Source organism: Hyperolius riggenbachi, chromosome 7 (genome assembly GCF_040937935.1).
Source record: "Hyperolius riggenbachi isolate aHypRig1 chromosome 7, aHypRig1.pri, whole genome shotgun sequence".
NCBI classification, from domain to species: Eukaryota; Metazoa; Chordata; class Amphibia; order Anura; family Hyperoliidae; genus Hyperolius; species Hyperolius riggenbachi.
In genome coordinates this window covers 138,822,829-138,839,941 of record NC_090652.1, presented here as the reverse complement: position 1 = coordinate 138,839,941, position 17,113 = coordinate 138,822,829, and the positions used below count along the sequence as shown (strand labels likewise).

At 41.8% G+C, this 17,113-nt stretch overlaps 1 protein-coding gene across 3 annotated transcripts in view; it reads right to left on the bottom strand.

Moving 5' to 3' along the window:
* Positions 1-17,113, bottom strand: part of CLEC16A (C-type lectin domain containing 16A) — a 369,068-nt gene that overhangs the window by 264,296 nt on the left and 87,659 nt on the right. For all 3 annotated transcript variants that reach the window (XM_068244692.1, XM_068244690.1, XM_068244691.1), the window contains exons 7-8: positions 5,785-5,959; positions 1,368-1,421 (exon numbers count right to left, since the gene is read on the bottom strand). In XM_068244692.1, the coding sequence (XP_068100793.1) occupies positions 1,368-1,421; positions 5,785-5,959 (229 nt within the window). The remainder of the gene's footprint in view (positions 1-1,367; positions 1,422-5,784; positions 5,960-17,113) is intronic.

The window sequence follows — 17,113 nt, the reverse complement described above, 5'->3', positions numbered from 1 at the left end:
TGGACGAGCTGAGCTCGTCAATACCGCCAGGGTGGTTAAAGAAAACCTGTAACATCAAAAAGTTCCCCTGGGGAGTACTCACCTCGGGAGGGGGAAGCCTCAGGGTTCCAATGAGGCTTCCCACGCCGTCCTTTGGGGCTCTCGCTGCAGCCCTCTGAACAGCGGAAATGTAAATATTTACCTTCCCGGCTCCTGCGCGGGCGCTGTAGCGGCTCTCTGCTTCGAAATAGGCGGAAATACCCGATCGTCGTCGGGTCTTCTCTACTGCGCAAGCACAAATCTCCGCCGCCTGCGCAGTAGAGCGGACCCGACTGAGATTGGTTATTTCCATCTACTTCGGAGCCGAAAAGCCGCAACAGCGCCCCCACTGGAGCCTGGAAAGGTAAATATTGAACAAGCTGTCGGATCTGTCGGGCCGCTGTTCGGAGGGCTGCAGCGAGACCCCGTGGGACAGAGGACAGCGTGGGAAGCCTCATTGGGACCCTGAGGCTTCCCCCTCCTGAGGCGAGTACCCACCAGGGGAACTTTTTGATGTTACAGTGTCTCTAAGAACTTGGGTATGTGAACTTTTAATCAGGGTTATTTGGGTAGTTTGTGTAGAGATTATTATTTAAAAAGAGTAAACACAGCTGTTTGACAATAAATGGCTTTAGCCAATCATGAACCATGAGTGAAAAATGTTTTTTTGTTATTCATATTTTCTGAAAAATGGTAAAGAAATCAAATTCTGGCAGGGTATATAAACTTATGAGTACAACTGTACCTATTCAGAAGGTCCAGGCAGGACAGTGAGATACCTGTTCACCTAAAAGTGCTATAGCATTTCACAAAGAAATGCGGAATTTACTTAAATGCGATTTTTTTTTTTACAATCACAAAGATCAGCAGTAAATTCAGACATGTAAAAAACTCTGTACAGCACCTGTTGTCAAGGATACGTACTGACTGTGTTTGAAGTTCCCTCTTCCATTCATGTTAAGAATTGGTGATCAGAACTAAGGCTACAATTGCCTGACAACATAATCGACAAGGCAATAATCAGCTCACTTAAAGCGATGCTGAACAGGAACTTCCCTATCCTGGAATAAGCATTCAGTTTAATACACAAATTCTAGCAACATTAGACAGTGTTTGGTTTTAGGAGATTCAATGTGTCTTTATTCACACAGAACCTGCAGTCAAAAGCTACCCAACTTCAAACATTTGAGCACGTCAGTGCTTGAAGGAAGCTCTGAAGTTCATTTTGCATAGCACTATGCAGCATATAGTACGCTTTTGCTGCCTGCATGGAACTCTATTTGTCCTTAATTTTCTAAAGACAGAAGGTGCATAAAAAGAAGAGCATAAGAATCATCTATTCAGCTTACCTGTGACAGGAGGTAGAGAGCCACCTGAGGGCTTATCCTTGGGCGATCGGATTGCTAAAATAAAAAACATAAAAAAAGGATACATAGTTAATATGGAGTTGCAGATGAGGAATATAGAACATATATCACCTAGCATGTGTGGGAAGCTTTAATAATGCTAAGTATTTTTACTATTAAACCTGGCATACACTGTTCCGTTTTTGGTAAATCAGGTAAATATGCCTTATAGGACCTCTGTCGCAACAATCTTGACATTTAAAATACATGTAAACATATACAAATAAGAAGTTAATTTCTTCCAGAGTAAAATGAGCCATAAATTACTTTTCTCCTATGTTGCTGTCACTTACAGTAAGTAGTAGAAATCTGACATTACTGACAGATTTTGGACTAGCCCATCTTCTCATGGGGGTCCTCAATTTTCTTTATTTTTAAAAGCACTTAGTGAATGGCAGTTTCTCCATCCACTTGCCAAAAAAGTGTACAGTGAGCAGGGAGGCTGGCCAGCATCTTTGTATAATTCTTTTTCAGGGAATGTCTTCATAAAGAATAAAAGGCCAAGCTGAAAATCTCCCATGAAGAGATGGATTAACCCAAAACCTATCGGTTCTGTCAGATTTCTACTACCTACTGTAAGTGACAGGAGCATAGGAGAAAAGTAATGTATGGCTCATTTTACTCTGGAAGAAATGTACTTCTTATTTGTCTGCATTTTTAATTTTAAGATTTTCATTACAGTTCCTCTTTAAGGTGCCCAATAACAGTATAGAAAACTGTGCAGTTTGTGCTGCAAATCGATGTGATACAATTCTTTGGTCAATCGGAAAAGGAAAAATTATCAATCCGAAAGTTGGATTTTATGAGCGAATCAGTATGTAAAACCTTTTCAAATCAGTCCGTTAATGGGAACAATCTATAATTCCCTTCAGATTAGTTGCGATCGTTCATATCGTGTCTAAATATTGCATCTGATGAAAAATTGGTAATGGGCACCTTTAGACTGTGTTGAGGACACTGGGCTGACCATGGTAGGAATTAGACTGTGAGCCAGAGTATCAACAGCCGTGTGCAGTAGACCGCTATGAGAACATCACTCACAGAGTGTGCAGTAAGCGCCCACCGCATCCCCCACGCTCCAGCCAGCATCACCCAAATACGCATTCTCAATTAGTGCATGCCATATCAATTAGGAATTCCATACTGTTTAATCAATTTACATTAGATCTGATGCTTATATCTCATATACTGTATTATATTGTATATTTATTAAAAATATTGCAGTGTTTATAACCAAGTAAAATAAAAGCTTCTTGCCATGGTTGCTAATGTTTAGTGTGAATCAGAATCAGAATCTTTATTCTCGCCAAGCACGACTGGGTCGTGCCCGGAATTGGGCTTGGCACGTACAGGGTACTGATACAGATACAAATACAGATACAGGATGGAACATGCAGTCAGAAGGAACAAGAAACAAAAATAAAATACCAGATGCAGGCAGACACAATGAATCATTAGTTACAAATCAAAAAAACACATTAAAAAAAAAAAAAAAAAAAACACCCACAAAACAGGCAAAGAGTTCGCTGAAGCTAGAGCGCCATCCATGTGCAGTGTGCCTCAGTTCAGCATGATATAGTGTGGCTTGAATTTGTAGGGTGGAGATGGGCAATTTCGTGGAGAGAGTTCAGAAGGTTGACAGGAGAGGGAAAGAAACTGTTCTTATGTCTCAAGGTCTTGGTGAGGATGGACCGGAACCGGAGCCTCCGGCTTGAGGGAAGCTGACTAAAGAAGCGGTGGCCTGGGTGCGAGGGGTCGTTGGTGATCTTTAATGCTCTGGTGTTCAGCCTGGAGTGGTAGAGGAGGTCCAGAGTAGGAAGGGCTTTCCCGATGATCCTCTCTGCTGATCTGATGATCCTCTGCAGTTTGAGCCTGTCGCTGGCGGAGGAGCCAGCATACCAGACCAGGATGGAAGAGCATAGGACAGATTCGATTGTAGCAGAGTAGAAGTTTGTCAGAAGTTTTTGGGCCATACCAAACTTTTTTAGTTGGCGGAGAAAGAAAAGTCTCTGTTGGGCTTTCCTCTGTGTGGAGGCAGTGTTGGCTTTCCACCTCAGGTCATTGGAGATGGTTGTGCCCAGAAGGCGGACGCATGGAACTCTTTCCACTTCCTTGCCATCAATACGGATTGGAGGTAGAGTGGGAGTGCGCCTCCTGAAATCAATGATCATCTCCACAGTTTTTGCTGTGTTAAGGACCAATCCGTTCTCTCTGTACCAGTGGCAGATACTGTCGACCTGGTGGCAGTACGCCTTCTCATCGTTATTGGTGATGAGACCGACGATGGTTGCGTCGTCTGCAAATTTGATTACTTTTACAGAGTCCGACGAAGATTTGCAGTTCGTGTACAGAGAGAACAGAAATGGCGACAGGACACAGCCTTGTGGGGCTCCTGCATTTGTGGTCCTTGGTAGTGAGGAGATAGTTCCTAACCTGACGACCTGGGATCTGTTGGTGAGAAAGTCGGTGATAGGGGTGGACGCCTATCGCGGCAAGATTGTCTTGCAGTATTTTGGGGCTGATGGTATTGAATGCTGAGCTGAAGTCCAGTAGGAGTATTCTGGCGTAGGAGTCTGGTCTATCCAGGTGATCATAGACTAGCTCCAAGCAGAGGTTGATGGCATCATCGGTGGACCTGTTAGCTCTGTACGCGAACTGGTGTGGGTCCAGCAGTCCCTCTGTGGCGTACTTGAGGAGAGGGAGCACCATGCTTTCAAAAGCTTTCATGATCACAGACGTGAGTGCCACCGGTCTGAAGTTGTTGAGGTCGAGGATTCCCTGCTTTTTGGGGACAGGGATAATGGCGGACCTCTGAATAGTGACTTCATATTTGTGGTGAGGGTTTTCTACTGGGAAGAACTAACAAGTCCATATAATCTGAATATACATCTATCAGCTAACAAGTTATATTTCTTGCCATGCCATGTTCTGCCTCCAGACCCTTTTCTGACCTGAGGAAGCAGACAACACCCATGAAACGTGTTGTGTATCGGTTGTTGTTTTATTATATATTTGGCCCCTCTTCCCACCTATTATAGTTCATACTTTAAATGGAATCCCTTAGCATAGTCTCCATATAGCCAGGATTTTTTGTTTGTTTTTCCAGATAGGGCCATCTTCATTCACAGAAGACATTGGGCTCTATTCAAAAAACTTCTCACAAATTACTTTTGTATCACCTAATTTATAAAAATAACCTTTCAGCACATTTACAAGGAAAATAATCACTCAAAGTAAGTTGTTCCTGATTAACTTCATTTCAATATTACTTTTGTTACATTAATTTTATTATATTTTTTCTCTTTGAGAGCTTAAAAATGTAATAAAGTTAAGGTGAAAACAGGTGAAAAAAGCTTTGTGAATCATGCCCATTATGACCCTAAGGCTACTTACACACCAAGACGTTGCGTTTTAGGGGACGTTATGGTCGCATAACGTGCCCCTAACGCAACGCATGGTGGTGTTGAAGTTGGACGTCAGATTGAGCTCCGTAATGCAGCTCTCAAAGCAGCCGCTCCAGGATAGTGATGGGAAGTCCGGGTCTTTTTAAGGATTCGGATCATTTGAATCGGATCATTGAAAAGATCCAGATCTTTGAACCAAATCATTTGAATCATTTTACTAGGGAAGAAGACTGGGTGAAATGACTAGCAGGACAGGACTTTCCCTGCACTGTATATTCTGTATGTTCCTGTTTCTTCCAGACAGACATCCACTGTGAACCGAATCTTTCATTGTGATGATCCGGATGATTCGACTCACAAAAAAGATCCGGATCAAATGAACGATTCGTTCATAATCTGGACAACACTACAGTCCTACCACGAGTCTCTGCAGTGCAGTGAATATTAATTAGCCATGTGGCTGGCCACGGAGGAGGAGGGTAGACCTCCTCCTCCAACATTACTGAGCATGTGCAAGCAGTGTAACGCTGCTTAGCCCAGTATAACGTACAGCATGCAGCACTTTGTTTAAACGTGCTGCGTTACAATGTAACGTAACGTGTGCACTGTGAACAGCACAATTGATTTTACAGTGCTGTGAGTTAGGCTGCGTTACTGGCTGCTGTAACGTGGGACGTTACCAGCATAAATGGTTTTCTCCACAAGCTCAGTGCTCTAGTACCAGTTTTGTGAGTTTAACTCTACTGTATCAATCGTTCCTTTATCACCCATACAACACTATACTGGTGCTCCTGGTTTTCTCTGGAAGCATAGTCTCCTGCACTTTACTCTTCAAATGTATATGAGATGCAATGTCAGTAACTTGCGGAGAATCCCATGACATTGACATACTGTAGGTGTAAGACTTCTGTCCCTAGCTCTGGCTTAATGAACAGCCCTAACATGGTTTACATTACCTGGTCTTGGTTCACTAGAGAGTAGACATACAAAGGGAGCAATAATCTGTTCAGCAGATGATCCGTCAGGACATCGTTAAGGAACTCGCAATTAATTATTAGTATGTCATTAAGGTAGTTCAGATGATCTAAATGCTGCGACACCAAGTTGCTGAGAGTTCCCCGGTTCTTATGCCTACAAAAGAAACAGATAAAAATTCAAATAACGTGAGCTAGTGGGCCACACAACACACCTATAGGCTCCATTTAAATGACTGCATAAAAAGATAGGTAGTCTCACACATATTTAAAAACTAGACAATTAAATAAAATAGTATTTTAAAAAGCCAAAGGAAAAACATTAAAGAAAAGTAAAACTTAGGCCTGTTTTATTTTATGTGCTTAAATATCCAAAGGTTGACTGTCAGACAAAATGTGATCATCTAGGAGCCAGTCAGTCCGGCTTAAGAGCCAAAATCAACTTTTTTGACCTTAACCTAGCTAAGAAATATGTGCTTTCACTTAAAAAAGTTGGCCTAGCATGGAAGAAAAAACAAAACACAAGCAGGAATTTTTAGAAACATCGGTTGCCTGAGTATATGTTTTGTTGTTATATTTTGGATCTATTCAGGCTTTTAAAAGATGTAAGCAATATCACCACTTTGCACTTCTAAAACTGCAGACTCCAGAGAGTCATGGTATAGGCATATACTGTGCCTTGACTTCACCGGAAACTGGCATATTATCTATAACCTTGTTATTTTGGATTCGCATCTAAACTTCCGTAACTCTGCCTATCTGCACACTCTATCATCAAAGTAAGGGTTTATACAAACTTCCAACTTAGATCCTCAAAATGAATCCTTTAAGGTCATTTTAGGTGCCTTTGCCAAATATGTACAGGTGTTCCTGTCTTCCACCAACAGGTCATGGCAGGATAAGAAAAAAAAAAAAAAAAAAAATCACATCTGATGGCTGTTATGCAACACTGCAGGCATCGTCACAAACATCAGTGGATTAAGGTATTAAGGCACACTGAAGGCATTGTGCTTCCAGTCAAACCTCTCTCAGAATTGCCCCTCACTAGGCTTAGGGAGGTTTGAATGGAAGCGCGGCACAACATCTTCAGTGTGGATGGTACTAAAGGCATCAGTGGGAATAGTGTCTCGGAAACACTCCACCTTATGTTATAGGTCTTAATCCATGGACGTTTGTGAGTGCAATTACTTATTTTTAATCCTTTTATTAAAACGGTATTATGTTATTGTAAATATTTTGAGTCCTAGAGTTGCTGAACAAGTGGACTTTGACCTTGGTGTGGTTAGGAGAAGCTACTTTCCCCCATAAGCTCTTGAAACACCTCTTGATACCAGAGGACGCCGGGCTGAGTGTGGGCTGAAGGGAGGAGCGGGTTTTCACTCACCGGTGGTCTGCTGTGAAAGGTGGTGGTATTGCAGTGTGACCCCATGTGGAGAAGGTGGAGGACAATCCTTATTGATGATCTTACCCTATGAGAGTTCCTCTTTCTCTTCATTTTAAGTGGCAGCTTGTTAAGACATTGGGATTTCATATACAGATTGGATGTGGATGGACTTAGATTATTCATGGTGTTATTGTATGAGCTTGTAGCGTAGTGACTTTTACATTAGGATTAACAGTATGTTAAGCAGCAACACTCGGTTCAGGGCTACTTTAAAGCAAATGACAAAATTACACAAAGTGATGGCTGTTAATAGAGAATTTTGCTCACACAGCAGTTTCATGTTAAAGGAAATCTATAGAAAGATAGGGACCCCCTTATTCCCCATTTATAAAGATGCTACTTGATAGGCCATCATGCCGATTTTGTGCCTCCAGTCGCATCTAGGTCACACACCTGCAATAAGCATGCAGATAATATGGTCAGACTTTAGTCAGAGCAACCAGCAGACACCAGCAGACATATTCACATCCAACAGCCAATGAGAGACCAATTTGTAGCAGGGTGAGTGTGCGGCTGGCAAACAACCAGATGACCAACTGATAACAGGTTGTTTGCCAGATGCAACCAGTGGATCAGTCTGCCCAACTATCATACAGGTTGGACCATGTGTACAAGTATTTTGAACACCTTGTTTGCTTTTGAATGCGGGTATGATGTGCAGTTTGTCATTTAGCTTGCACGCATAGTATTAACATGCGTTAGTGATTTAGTTGGTTGGCGTGTGTTTAAGTACTTGTGTAAACAACTTGTCGTCAGGATGGTTGTGCATTAAGTTGGACGTGCGTATGAGCATTGAGTCAAGTTTAGACAGTGTTGTCTGTGTCAAGAACCTTTGCCCCGAACAGAAGTTCTACCTAAACACATTAGGTTGTGAGCTTTGCTAAAGGATAGTAAACATTGTGACATGTTTTGGTTGTAAGGTAATAAAATGTATTGGTGCTGCATAAAGCAATTACTGCAGTGACAAACCATGCTCAGGAACTACACAAGCACAGCTCTGAGGTGGAGCTTACCAAATTTCCACAGCAGAAGGCAGATTAGCTGGTAGAGAAGATAAGTCTAAAGGTAGCCATACACTGGTCGATTTGCCATCAGATTCGACCAACAGACAGATCCCAATCTGATCGAATCTGATCAGAGAGGGATCGTATGGCTACCTTTACTGCAAACAGATTGTGAACCGATTTCAGCCTGAAACCGATCACAATCTGTTGTGGTGGTGCTGCCGCCGCTCCCCCCGCCCGCATACATTACCTGCTCCGCTGGTGCGACTGCCCCCGGTCACCGCTCTTCTTCTCCGTCTCCGCTCTGGTCTGCTCTGGTCTCCTCCGGCATGCTTCCCTTCTTCCTGTCTGGGGGAAGTTTAAACAGTAGAGCGCCCTCTACTGTTTAAACTTCCTGCCGGGACAGGAAGAAGGGAAGGATGCCGGAGGAGACCAGACCAGAGCCGATACGGAGAAGAGTGGAGACCCAGGAGTCGCGCCGGCGGAGCAGGTAATGTATCCGGGCTCTATTGCGTCGGTCGTCGGGCACTCGAACGCCGCTAGCGATGCGCTCTTTACCCGCGGGCGATCGACGGTTATTTTCCGCACGGCGCGATCGACGGGATCGGACGGAATGGATCGAAATTCGGCGTGTAGCGTGAACGATTGGCAGCAGATTCGATCCCAGTGATCGAATCTGCTGTCGAAACGGGCGGAAATCGGGCCAGTGTATGGCCACCTTAATTCTGCTTGTATTTCCCAGCCTCTATATCTGACCTATATCAGCTGGGCTACACCCGGATGCCCTTCCTCAGGATCTAACATCTTACTGTTTCTCTTCTTGCACACAATATACAAATGTAACCGCTCGACTCAGCAATATTAGGCAAAAGGCAAATTTACATTCTGTGTTATACACAGCTCAGTACACAATAAGCACTTTTATGTACAGTTTCCTTTCAGATGTTTTCATGACATCTTAAGAATGAAAAAAAAAATAAAAGCCTGCTATTATAGTGATTTTGTTTGACTGATACGTTTAAAGGTGGCCACTAACGGTCCAATTTCTAGCGAAAAATCGTTCGAGCGATCAGAAATTCTGATTGGATTGGTTGTAAATAATCTCCATTGGTGGACACAATCGATTATGAACCAGTGAAAAAAATGTTGCCCGAATGAATTTTCATCGAAACTAAATATGGATTTTCTTGTTGGTTGTGATAGATAGGAAGTAAAGATTGGTTCGTTGATGGTGTAGAGAACAATTTATTACAATATTTCACTTCCGATCAGAATTTCTGATCGCGCAAACGATTTTTCGCTAGAAATTGGACCGTTGATGGCTACCTTAAGACACTTTAAACAAAAGAAACTTTGTATTAAGGGCTGCTTCCTAAAAAATGCCAATCCCTCTAAAGGTGGCCACACACGATACAATAAAATGATCAGATTTTACAGTTGTATAAAATTGATAATTTCTACAAAAAATTGAAAGCTTTTATTTTTATTCATGTGAAAATTTCGATCGGATTTCCCCATCGGAAGTGGCAGAAATTTCTGATCAGTATTTTGCAAGATTGAATGGTGTGTTTTGTAATGTAGGGGCGCAAGCAATTTTTTTCAGAGTTTTCAATCCTTTTTTTTTTTTGGCATAATTGGGGAAAAAGTTTAACACGTGTGGTACATGTATCCAATTTTTCAATTGTCGCAATCCATTAGAAGAACTGATTGTAAATCTTGAATTGAAAATAAAAAAAATGTAAAAAAAATAAATAAATAAAAAAAAAAAAAATGTATGGTACGTGGCCACCTTAACACAATGCTGTAAACATAAGCTGGGAAAAGCATGGATTTCTATATATCCTGGAAAGTTCAATCTTGTTGGGGCATGCACTGTATGCAAAACATTAACATAGATGCTGCATGGTAAGCTTTATGAAGATGAAGATTTCATTTTTCAGCACGACCTGGCACCTGCTCACAGTGCCAAAACCACTGGTAAATGGTTTACTGACCATGGTATTACTGTGCTCAATTGGCCTGCCAACTCTCCTGACCTGAACCCCATAGAGAATCTGTGGTATATTGTGAAGAGAAAGTTGAGAGACGCAAGACCCAACACTCTGGATGAGCTTAAGGCCGCTATTGAAGCATCCTGGGCCTCCATAACACCTGAGCAGTGCCACGGGCTGATTGCCTCCATGCCGCGCCGCATTGAAGCAGTCATTTCTGCAAAAGGATTCCCGACCAAGTATTGAGTGCATAACTGAACATAATTATTTGAAGGTTGACTTTTTTTGTTTTAAAAACACTTATTTTATTGGTCGGATGAAATATGCTAATTTTTTGAGATAGGAAATTTGGGTTTTCATGAGCTGTATGCCAAAATCATCAATATTAAAACAATAAAAGGCTTGAACTACTTCAGTTGTGTGTATTTGAATCTAAAATATATGAAAGTCTAATGTTTATCAGTACATTACAGAAAATAATGAACTTTATCACAATATGCTAATTTTTTTAGAAGATCCTGTACAGTAGGTTCCTTATACATACATACTTCCTGTGCAGCAGCATTTTGTCTATAATTGAATGACTGAACCAGAGGCTAAGTTAAAAAGAAACCTTTAAATACAAAAATACAAGTGTTAATACATTCACCTGCAAAGTACGGTAAGTGCAATTTTGACCTAATGATCCAGTCATAACCCTGACCAAAGCAAAACTTAATTGCGGACTTCACATTAAAACCACTGTATTTAAGCTACACAGACTTGTCACTGACCAACCATCTACTAACCACAGCACACACTGATAATGGCATTGCTCTGTTTTTCTGTTTATCTTTGCAGTGCAGAGAAATATTCAGGCCCTTTCACACATCAAACTGAATGCATAGCTTTTTTTATGCTCATCGGTATGTGTTCACATTCTTGCCTGCATTCAGAAGCACTGAGACGCATTCATTTCTGAGAAAAGAAGAATGCAGCTCGGATTTTAAAAAAAAGGAGAAGTGAAAGCAGCTGTGCTATAGAGTGCAAGCTAGTATGTGTGATAAATTACAAACTTACGCATTTTTAAAAAAAATGCATAAGTATTAAAAAAAAAAAAAAATCACAAAATTCACATACTGTATATTCCTGCGTATAAGACTACTTTTTAACCATTGAAAATCTTCTGAAAAATTGGGGGTCGTCTTATACGCCGGGTGTCATTGATGCCGGGTGATACGCCCTATCCTGTTACCGCCTCTCAGATCTCCCTGCTGAGGGAGCGCAATCTATTCTTCCACACCGCTCTGATAAACAGGTAGACAAGGAGAGCTGACCAGTCTACTTAAAGAGAGTTGACCAATGCAACAAGTCAATTGACTATATACGGTTATATACTGGGTAACATATACAGTACAGCACCAGTATCTGTTCATACACAGCACCAGTACATGATTTTTTTTTAAAATTTTAATTTGGTGTTGCGTTGGAAGAGGGGTAGTCTTATACGGCGAGTATATCCCAAACTCTATATTTTAACTGGAAAAGTTGGGGGGTCGTCTTATACGCCCAGTCGTCTTATACGCCGGAATATACGGTACTTTGAAAGAATCCCACGTGAAAATACTTAAGAGCGCTGGTCTATATCTCCCATCTTCAGTTAGGGCACATTTTCACTAGACGCAAATCCATATTGCAATTTTTCACAATGGCTCTGCAACCAACGCGTATCAATGGAGTAGTTTCCATTAAATGAGGTTGTGCCATGGCAGAGCAATACAGTGCGCTGCAAAGAGAAATATGAATTGCATGCTGCAGATTTCTGCAGCACGTATCCGATTCTCCCGCAGCATAGTGTATAGCCGCATCCGGACTTCTGCTCTGTCCTGGAAGACAACCGCGGGGAGATAGGACGTGGAAAGCCGGATGTACACAGTATCTGGATAGTGGAAATGCGCCCTTATGCATATGTGTGTGACTATGTGCTGCTGTTTAGAATTCACACTCTGCTTTGTTTAGCTGAAAAGGGATAATTAATGGTCCTTTAAACTTTCCTGCAGTGAAACATCATTAGAATTCTTTTTTAACTGTTTCTCAGCTGTTTTCAGTTCTGTTCACTGTTCAGGAAATCTGATTGAATTCAACAGGTGGTCAACAAGCTATTTTGCATAGATGACAAGTTTTGTTTTTGTTTTTTAATTCTTACTGCACTGGAAAACAGAAAAGGAAATCTGATAATCTTTTAGTGGGGCTAGTACTATGTGAGTATAGGTTTATCTCATGTCACATTAGGTATGCTTTAAAGAGACTCTAACATATTTTTCAGCCTTAGTTCTTCTATCCTATAAGTTCCTATGCCTGTTCTAATGTGCTCTGGCTTACTGCAGCCTTTCCTAATTGCACTGTCTCTGTAATAAATCTTATCTCCTTTCCTGTGTCGTGTCTGTCGGGCTAAGGCTTGAATGTGTGGAATGTGCAGGGCTGCTTGTGATTGGATAGAAGCGATACACACCCTCTGCAGGCCCCCTGCACACTCTGTATGACTGACACACTCTGTTTATGTGACCCTATCACAAACTGGTTAGTTAGTTTGTAAACACTGCCTAAAACTGTTAATTACAAGCCAGGATTTCAGCAGAGAGTGGCAGAAACAGCACAGAGGGGCACAGGAGAAAATAAGGAATAGAATGGTATGCTTTTTAGTGTAAGAATATTAGAGTACAGATTCTCTTTAAGTAGAGGACAGTTAAATCATTTTTGCAGATCACATTAAATAACAAAAATAGCTATGAAAACAGAGATTCTTTATATTTAATTAAAGGGGTGGAACCTAAAATCTTTCATTAAGAAGAGGCAAATACAAACTTAGAAAATGTTTAAGTCAATAGTAGAGTGTTCTTCTACTGACAAATACACACGCTAGATGCACCAGATGTCATAGAAATCGGTCACCTCTGCAGCCCCAAGTCTCATAAACATGTTCCCAGATAACAAATGTTAGACTGGAACAGTGGCTTTGCATCATTGCACTGCTAAAGTCCCAGGACAATGCTCTGCATTTCCTCTAATACCAAATCGCACGCCAGAGGCTGCCCCACATCCTCTGCTACCATCGTTCTCCACTCAACAGTGTGGCCTATTAATTTAGCCAAATTACAATCACTTTAATGGATTGTTTCAGAATATGGATTACACCACCACTCCAATCACTCAAGCACAACAAGCCAGGCTTCAATTAGTACATGAGCAGGCTCCTGCGGGGGCCCGTGACCCTGAGGAAGCTGTGAATAATTCATGCAATCCAATTAAGAGGCAGTCATACAATCATTCAGAATGTAGGAGTTTAAAGGCATCAGGATTAAGTACTTGTTTATAGAGGAAAAGAAATCAACACACCGGCAGGCCTGATCTAGATCTGGAGGCAGCCCAGCGCTCTCAGAGACCTCGCAGGAGTTTTCATTGATAAGTGTTTTCTGCAACTCTGCAGATATGGAGACATTACTGATAAAGCAATGTCAAAACACCGCCATTTGCAATGAAGAGACCAGGAAGAAGAGAAGCTGCCCAGCCAGCAATCTCACATGCTGGAAAGGATTTGGCGATTACAGTTATTTATGTGTTTTTGATGAATCTCATTTTGTAAGTAAATAGGATCAGTAAACCCCGCAGTGAAGAGTTATGGCGAGAGTGGAGAAGATGATTGCCATTAAACACGGAGGTAAATGCGGGCTGCAAATAATCCAAGCAGAAATGTTAATGGGTCATTAAACTATTTAATGATCTTAAAGCATAAACTGTCTTATAAACAGAAAGCAGCAATATTTAATAAGGGGGCTGTAAACCTACATTACAACTTGCTTTTATAAAAAAAAAAAGGGGCAATTAGAAAATATCATGATGAACAATTAGTTTCAAGAACTTATCAAAGTTAAACAGATCTGGCATGATCTGATGATCAGGTAAATATTTTAGTTTTTATTTATCTATTTATTCATTTACACATAACAGACTTGATCTGACCCTCGATACAATTTCATAGGCAAGAATATGTGGTTTCTAAGCTGTGAAAGTTTTAGTATATTTAGAAGGGCTAATGTTAAAGCACATCCTAATTGGAACAAGAAAGTAGATTGTTACTTGTCTGGGGCTTCTCCCAAACCCCTGTATTCTTTCAGGTCACACGGTGTCCTACGGGTCCCCTTCATTGTGCCACTGCCCCCTCCAGGTCCATCTGTATCTCCCCAATCCCCTCCATTGTGCCACTGCCCCCTCCAGGGCCATTTGTGTCCTCCGGGACCCCTTCATTGTGCCATTGCCCCTCCAGGTCTATCTGTGTCCTCTGGTCCATCTGTGTCCTCCGGGTTCCTTTCTTTTGTCCCGCTGCTCCCTCCAGGTCCATCTGCGTCTTCCCAGTCCCCTCAGTTGTGCCACTGCCCCCTCCAGGTCCATCTGCGTCTTCACAGTCCCCTCCGTTGTGCCACTGCCCCCTCTAGGTCCATCGGCGTCTTTCCAGTCCTTTCCGTTGTGCCACTGCTCCCTCCAGGTCCATCTATGTCCTTCCAGTGCCCTCCGTTATGCCACTGCCCCCTCCAGGTCCATCTGTGTCCACTGGGTCCCTTCATTGTGTCACTGCCCCCTCCAAAAGACCTGCGACTAGAACTCTAGTCACAGGCTACTGTATATGCACGGAGCAGTTCACGCTCCTCCTCCTAGTGATGCTCGTTCCCCACAAACAATAGTTTGCAATTGTTTTCATTAACATTCGTTTGACGCGGACCCATTCATTTCAATGGTGTCTGAGGTAAATGAATAATTGTGAAACAATTGCGAACAATCATTTGCAGCGAACACATATCCATTCTGTGGACACCTTAAAAACTACGGTGGTTTGGAAGAAGCCCCAGGAAAGTAAAAAATCGACTTTTTGGTCCAGTTTAGATGTGCTTTAAATACTTTGGGTACTGCCAAGTGACTTCTGCTGTTCTAACAACACCTTTCTTCATGGAAGGTCCATGTATGCAAAAAGTACGCATTAATAAAAATGTAAACTTGCTGTTCATAGGTATTGATGGTTTTAGTTGACAGGCAGTTTTGTGTTCAGTCTACAGATCTAAGATAAATGCCAATTTTTTTCCATTGACTGTATTATCATATCTATAGGAGACTTCAGGCTGAGCATATGCCAGATGCGATATATGATTGATCGCTACCAGATATTGGTAATTCTCCAACTTGTAACAGTGATGCTGGATACACGCGTTGCGTTATGCTGCACGATTCGTGGGATTGATTCCATCGATTCGATTATTTCCAACATGTTCGATCGTGTTTCGATGGATACAGCCGTCGATTTTGCATACTTAATATGCAAAATCGACGGGTGTATTCATTGAAACACGATCGAACATGTTGGAAATAATCGAATCGATGGAATCGATCCCGCGAATTGTGTGGCAAAATGCAACGCGAGTATCCAGCATTACATAGATTAAAAAAAAAAAAAAAAAAAAAGAAGGCATCAATTCATCAAGTTCAACCAGTAAAATTGGCCAAACACTGTGCTGCAACCGCACGTATCCCAGTTGATCAAAAAAAAAATAATTAAAAAAAAATAATAATTTAGAATGCTTAGGCCAATTGTACCTGAAGGGAAAAAAAGTACCCCAATAGGTACTTCCCTCAGTAGAGGATAATCCAGAGGCTTCCCCATCCCCATCGATCCAGAGCGGGGTCCCCCAAAACCTCTGACAAAAGCTTTTTGAACGGTGTGTGTGCCCATGTTACAGTCCGTGAATGAGTGCGTCTGCGCTACACAGGTGCAGAACATGACTGTACAGTAGCACTGAACTGATTGCGCTCGTTTTTTTCCCGCTGGGCTCGAGCGACTCCATGCTACTGCTCTGGCGCAAGGCATCCTGTGGTGTGCAGCTGCGTCTGACCAAGGACAGCAGTGCAGCTGTGAACTTCCAGAGGGTCAGGTCTCAGTGCTGTATCAATGGTCTCGAGGAGAATGTGGGCAGACTCTGGATGATCCATAGGCTTCCCTATACTAAGGCAAGTACCTGACTTACAGGTTTACTTTTAAAAGGGAGAAAAAAATCCATCACGACTCCCATCCCAGATGGCAATCAGATAAGATCCCTAGATCAACACCTCCAAGTGTTGTAATTATAGTGTCCCCAATGGATATTAGATCCAAATCTAATCTGCCTCTCTTCTCTACAGATTATTTTACATTTTTAGTTCTCAAACATCCAGTTTTATCTTTTGTACTTCTATTGAATTCTGCTCCAGCTCTGAACTTGCATGGTCAACTGAATCAAGAATTCGAAATCTTACAGAAGATCTTTCAGACCGTGTAATGATTGTTGCCCAATTGTTTGGTGATCACTTTAAATCCATACACTGACTTATAGGGAACACTACTTTCTACAAGGTTCTGAAAGAGCTCCATGTAGATATGGAACACACAGAGTATGGACACAGAGAGCCAAATATAGTGTGGTATGTACTGGTAGTTGAAATGAAGTATGATAGAGTAATCAGCTATACTCACAAAGCAGGGTTACCGCAAAGGCAACCACTGTATAGGCAGCTGGGGAGATTAGACCTGACCCTACAAAGGATTAAGAAGTCGCTCTCTGTATATGAGGAACAATGTCAGCATTGTCCCCTGGAGTATGTAAATAAACTTGTTTGACAAACACATTGGCAATTTTTGTGTCTGCTTGGAGGATGGTAAGTCCACCACTGCCTCCTCACGTTTTAAACTTTAGATTCTTTTATCCTTTTGGTGCCTCTGTATCCATACTACTCCATGTAGACATGGCTATACCACATTACTGAATATCACATACAGGCTAAATGTCTGAGGTTTAAATAAGGCATATTCC